The sequence below is a fragment of the Hevea brasiliensis genome, chromosome 7, assembly GCF_030052815.1.
Source record: "Hevea brasiliensis isolate MT/VB/25A 57/8 chromosome 7, ASM3005281v1, whole genome shotgun sequence".
NCBI lineage: Eukaryota > Viridiplantae > Streptophyta > Magnoliopsida > Malpighiales > Euphorbiaceae > Hevea > Hevea brasiliensis.
In genome coordinates this window covers 44,078,175-44,084,828 of record NC_079499.1, presented here as the reverse complement: position 1 = coordinate 44,084,828, position 6,654 = coordinate 44,078,175, and the positions used below count along the sequence as shown (strand labels likewise).

At 38.0% G+C, this 6,654-nt stretch overlaps 1 protein-coding gene across 2 annotated transcripts; it reads right to left on the bottom strand.

The window, feature by feature from the left end:
- Positions 1-838: 838 nt before the first annotated feature.
- Positions 839-6,080, bottom strand: LOC110632575 (phosphatidylinositol 4-phosphate 5-kinase 1). Of its 2 annotated transcripts, none has more exons than XM_058150087.1 (8): positions 4,860-6,080; positions 4,597-4,761; positions 4,280-4,445; positions 3,945-4,055; positions 3,668-3,792; positions 3,410-3,525; positions 3,217-3,298; positions 839-1,991 (listed from the first exon to the last, which is right to left on the bottom strand). In XM_058150087.1, the coding sequence occupies exons 1-8, from the start codon at positions 5,879-5,881 to the stop codon at positions 1,682-1,684; spliced, it is 2,097 nt and encodes a 698-aa protein (XP_058006070.1). In that variant the 5' UTR covers positions 5,882-6,080; the 3' UTR covers positions 839-1,681. The 2 variants fall into 2 exon arrangements, with proteins under 2 accessions (XP_058006070.1, XP_021636534.2); XM_021780842.2 differs by having other exon boundaries at positions 3,668-3,861; positions 4,860-6,079.
- Between the last annotated feature and the right edge of the window lie 574 nt (positions 6,081-6,654).

Here is a 6,654-nt window from a genome sequence, read left to right as displayed (position 1 = left end):
ACCCTAAACGATTTTGGATTAAATCCTCATAAATTTATAATACTTCTATGTCATGTTCTACTACTCTCCTCCAAGTCAATTTAAGTCTATCCCTTTTTTTTTTCTTTCTATCCTCTAACTTAATGTGCTCTACTTGTCTAACTGAAGCATCCGTATGTCTACGCTTCACATGACCAAACCATCTCAATCTCCCTTCTCTCAACTTATCATCAATTGGCACCACTCCTATCTTTTCTCTAATACTCTCATTATAGACTTTATCTAGTCTAGTATAGCCATTCATCCATCTTAACATTCTCATATCTGCAACTCTTATCTTAGACGCATACAACTCCTTCAGTGCCTAAAACTCACTACCATATAATATAGCCGGTTGTATGGCTATATGGCAAAATTTTCATAAAACTCCCGTGGCACATCTCCACTTCAACCATCCGACTTTAATCTTATGACTAACATCCTTCTCACATCCCCCATTAACTTGAAGAACTGAGCCGAGATATTTAAAATGATTCCAAACTAACTCCTTCCCTATCACCAGTTTGGCCTTCACTGAACTTACAATGCATGTATTCTATTTTCGTTCTATTTAACTTAAAACCCTTTGACTCTAGAGTACTTATCCAAAACTCCAGCTTTCTATTGACTCATTCTCGCGTCTCATCTATCAAAACAATATCATTCACAAACATCATGCACCAAGAAATACTCTCTTATATATGATGTAAAGGCTTATAGCTGATCCTTAGTGTAATTCAATTGAGATCGGAAAATCTCGTGTCCTCTTCCACTGTGCGCACAATAGTAATATATATTTTAAATTTATAATATAAATAAATATTTTCTTAAAATTTTAGGTTAATAAATAAGTAACTTTTGACGCGGCAAAAGGGCAAGATAATTTTAGGCACGATGCATCCCCATCTCATTGCTTTGTCATGCTGCCCGACATCTTGCCCTGTTCAAAAAATGCATGAAGGGACACACACTAGTATTATACTATACTGTTATTTCACTTTTCAAACCTTGAATTCAATAAAGAGATAAATAAAGAACATGAGCCAAGGAAACACCCAAATCTTTCCTTGCGCTTTTCTCTTCTTTTCATGGAAAAAACAAAGCTAACATGCTTGATTGAATGAACGTCAGAAAAAAAAAAAAAAAAAAAAAAAAAGAGGCTCATCATTTTCTCTTTTCTTCTTTGCTCAGCCAGCAGACCAAACCATCGGTTCTAAATTTGAATATTGTTTAACACGCTCCACTCAATTCCAATCTCTCGCTCCCTCTCTTTGGATGTGTGGGGACACACAACAGATATTCATCCTTTCTTTGCTTTTGACTGTACACTTTTTTACACCAATCCAATCCCTCCCTATTTTGAACTCAGCCAGAACCATTTCTGTACTTTCTGCACTCAGTTTCCTTGTGTTTCTGGGCGTCTCAATTCTCACAATAAACCAAAACAAAGAAAGATCACTTTATTTGCCTGAAATTTCCTTTGTTCACCATGGTGATTCTAAAAAAATTCAGCTATCAACCAGCCTGAATACATGGGTACATCAGCATTTCATCCACAGCCCAGGAAACTCGCACATCCAGCACCCTGCTTCCTGCAGGTCTCACCCAGATTTTAGTTGCAGTGCTAAATTATCCAGTTTTTCATTCACTCTTTCCGTCTCCTTCACTTGTCCTCCACAAAGATTGTGTGTATGAAATCCCGGAACCTTTTTGAATATAGCTTTGGATCAACAGCTGAGATCGACGTGGCATCCACTTGCAAGGACTTGTATGCATGTTCTAGCTTTTTGCTTATATCATAATCTTGGAGAATGTCAATGATACCAAAGTAGAGAACCACCTCAAAGATCTCACCAACAACCTGTGAAGGTGTTGAATTGATGCCTCCACCACCTGCGTACTGGTCTAACTCTATTCTTGGCACACACACCGCTCTCGCAGGCATGTTCGCCCCCAGCCGGATAAATGGGCCCCTAGAATATCAGTAACAAAACAAGGTTGGCAAGAATTCATATTCAGTGCATCCATTGATTGCATGTCAAGACAATAAGAATTGAAAATACAACAGCAAGATCATGAACAATAAAATGATAAATTATAAGACAAAAGTAATAGAAAACTATTTGGATAATCATCACAGATAATCATCACAGAGCCACCACTGAAACTGGAAGAAATTATTATGTGTAGTCCTATTGGGGGCAGGAAATACAGTATTTTATTAAATTTAATAGGAAAATCTGTGATTTCAAAGTCATTGTTCCCTTAGCTATCCTGAAATGTCCATTATGATCAAATAAGAGAATTTAATGCTTCAGTTGTCAGCAACAACTTCACAAGCAAAAGCTGTTTCTTTATTGTTTCAGAGGGAAGAGAATAGGACCTGATAAAGCTTTGTCTCCTTCTAAAAAAAGGCAAGAATATCCCAGGTGCGCCTACTGTATACAAACTACTTCTAATCTCATCATCACAACTCAACTCGCTTTGAGACATTCCAACAATCAAAGATTAAATTCAAATGGAAAAACATAAATGCCACCCTACTATCTGGAAAACAGAAAAGATATAATTTTAAAAAGAAAAGCCTAACTGAATATTATATGTTCACTTGCTTATGAATAGACGTTTTGATATTTAGAGAGCACTTTTCTTTTGCTTATCAAAACTAAGTCCTTGGTCCATTAACAACTAAAGTTTTGCATCACATGCATGGCAGTAAAAGGAGATGCCATTAGAAGGCCCAACATTCAGTCTTTTCATGGCAACTAAAGAATAATTTGAAGATAGGATTTCCTGACTTTTATGACATAGCCAGCATAACTCATGTAAAAATTCAGATTCCAAAATTAAATTGTATCTTAAGTAGTCTAAAACATCCAGGATATTTTGCAAGCTCAATGAAGCTAAAGCCAATAACCACAATTCCATGCCACCACTTCACTTGCAGACATTCCCCAAACATCATATTAAATTTGTCTCTAAAATGATTTAACATTTGAAGGAACATTAAAGAAGTCTATACAAGCAATGGAAAGGGAAAACTCTGTGTGCGTGTGTGTGTGTGTGTGTGATGAGAATTTATGGCAATTGAAAAGCTAACACCTAATGCATATCATAAATAAAAATACAGCGATTAGGATCAGAAAATCAGGAAACAAAAAAAAAAAATCAGTTTTGACTTTAGAAAAGTATACACACCGTCCTTCCATAACCCAATCCATATCTGGCAGCAGGTGATAACCTCGCATTGAGGTCTTATCCTGACACATATTTCTTTTTTCTGATAAAGTCACACAGCAGGACATTAGCTCGTACTCTTCCAATTACTTTAGCTTTTTCTCAAATGTTAAATTCAATATTTAGCAAATATTAATGGAGCAAGGCAATTTACCAAAATAAAGGACTTTTAGTGGCATCTTCACCTCATCACGGAAGTGAAGACCAATTAAAAGACTATAATCCATGATCCCTTCAGCTTCTAAGAACTCACAATCTCTATATATTTGCCTGAAAGCATAATATATTATGTAACAAATTTCCTAATACATTAAAAGATGCCTCAAGATAGAAGAAGCAAAAGGGACAGGAAAATTAAAAAGATATTAATAGCAATAATCAATAGAGGAATAGAACTATACTGTGGATTTACCTGATGAGTTCTTGATACCATGACCGTTCAAGGCGAAAAATGAAATTAAGATCCAGGTCTTTAAGTGTGGTTGTCTCATCAATTTGTCCCTCAGCTTTGTCAGTAGCGCGGCCATAAGAAGAACCCTTCAGGTCAAAGCGTTTATGGATACGGTACTCGGAACAAAACAAATTGCCCATTACAATAAAACGGATCTGGTTATACATTGCATTATAAGATTTTGGCAAGCTCTTGGCAATAAAAGCAATGACAAAAAAATTCCATTCTCTAAGCATACCTTTTGACCTCCAACTGATTTCACACAATGTACACCAAAGAACTTTGTTACTAAGGAGTTCTTGTACTGGCAAACATGTTGGTAATAACTTGGAAGCATCCTAATGAGAACCTGAATATGGTTACCAAGGGGTGGTCAATATCTATCCATAATCTGGACAATAAATGTATGTAAAAAGTATGTGTCCAAGAAGTTAAAACTGGAATACTGATAACAAAGCAAATCAGCCATTCTAAATTTTGCTACTAGAGTTACAAGCACTTTTCTACAGTTTCTAGAGTATAATTCCTTCTAATGTGTGGTGATTAAGAAGTCCGAGAGTGAGGCTAACAAACCTTAACTTCGGATTTCTTCACAGTTTTTATCATAAATCTGTCGTCTTGCGTCAGGTAAAAGAAGCTTCCACTCTTTCCAGGGGAAGAAAATTCCCTAAGTGCATCATTTCCACAAATAGCTACCATGTAATCCGCCGGATCTATTGCAAACAATTCCCTCAGATGTCTAAATAACAAACAAAGCCAATCACCAACATAATATATAAGATCAGAAATGTATTCAAGTCGCTGCTTCTTGGGCACAGAACTGCTCTTTTCTTTGGTTCGGAATAAGAGAGATCAAATAGAGAGAAAGCAGAGTAAATGAAAGCAAATACCTGAAAACCATGGGACAGTAATCCTTCCATTTGAAGTCAACTGACTGATGTGGCGGCGTAGATTTTGATCCTTCCGGTGGAAACCTCGTCCAATACTTCTCCTTGGGATCAAAATCACATTGCCTCAGTTCCCTTATCATCGAGTCATGCTTCCCCACAGAATACCTACACAGAAAGATAGATATACCCTTTAATTCAAATCAAGGAATATTAATGAACAATCAGATTTAACCAACAATAACCAGTGGATCATTCAAAAATACCTGATACCCAATTGAAGGTTAAGCATTAGATCATAATTCTTATGCCCTTTTGAAATCGTTTGCCCTGGTTTCTTAACATCATCATCAGCAGAGCTACAAGGGCTTTTCTGGCACTGCCCAGCCTCTCTTGCTCTGGCATTGTGATTCTCCTTACCATTACCATTAACATTACTGTCACCATCTTTATCATCATATGACATTATTGAAGCCTCCAAATTGTCAACAATATCGCAGGTAATATCTCCAGCTTCTCCATCCAATTCCCATATACAAATCCTGGGAACATTGGAATCCACAGACGACCTCTTCCTAGCATCCTTGAAATTCCCTTCATTTCTGTTATTCCCATTAGAAAAAGTGAAGACCCCTTTCCCTTTAGGAACACCATTTTCCCACAGCCCTTCATATCTGTTCCCGTTGGCACAAATCAAAACACCCTTTCCATCAATCACCCCATGCTTCCACTGGCCGGAGTATTCGTTCCCATTGCTCCACCTGTACTTCCCTTCACCATCCTGCAAGTTGGACCTCCACCAGCCTTGGTACACATCTCCATTGGCGTACCGCTTCTCACCAAAGCCGTGCTTCCGGTCTGACAGCCACTGCCCTTTGTATGTGTCACCGTCGAGGCCTATAAACGTGCCGTGACCGTCCATCCGGCCGTCCTTAAACTGGCCCTCGTATGTGGCTCCTGACGGCCATGAGAACTTGCCATTCCCGCAGGCTTTGCCTCTCTTCCACTCACCTTCGTACATGCAGCCATCATACCACAGGTACTTTCCCTTCCCGTGAGGCACGCTACCGGACAAAGTCCCGGTGTAAATGTCGCCGTTGGGGAGGATCCTTTCAGAAACAACGGCTGTGATTTCGCCGCGCGTGGGATTCACGCGCCGGCAGCTGGGCTGCGATAGGGTCCGGGTGCCCACCAAGTGGCAAGGAGACGGGACAAGGAGTTCGATTTGTTTGTCTTCTTTATCTGCGGCGGAGTTGGGTTGAAATACACCGAGGAGCGTCTCTTGCATTAGGCAATTGCTGAATCTTTTATTATATTTAGGTTTTATTACATTATTTAAGGCTTTGTTTGGCACTCTGAGATGGAAATGAATGACTCAGACAGAATCTTTCTATCAGAACAGAAGAAGAAGAAGAAACACGGAATATGAGAGAGGAGAATGCGAGGGAAGGCAAAACCATTAGACAATTGGAAAACAAATTATTAAATATAACAAAGAGGAGTGGACAGAGTGTTATGGCCTCCGGGCCAGCTTTGTCTGGGGAACGCTTTTCTTCAATGACCAATCTACCCTCGGCTTTTGATGGTACAGCACCATAATATTCGTCTGCCCAATTATTGACTTCATTTTATTTATTTCTTTTTTTTTTTTTACTGCATAATGCATGGCACAGTAACCCAACCATCCCGCAAAATACTATCAAGCAAAACAAAAAGTGGCTATTAGCCAATTACAAGTTAAAACATCCTTTCACAGCTAATCCGCAGCTGCATTTTACTTTCCTGTTCACCAGGGTGAAGAAAATAGAGGAGAATCTTGGAATAAAAGAGTGAATAACGTACTTTCAAGATCATATATATATATATATATATATATATATATATATATATATATATACACACACACCAAGGACGCACCGGATTGAAAGGGGATGAGCTAACTGGGAAGAAACAACAATCTAGATCTTGAATAATATATAAACAATTAAAGAAATAAATAAAATGTACAAGAAAGAAAAATCTTCAGCAATGAAAATTAAATTTGTAAATTAAAGAAATATA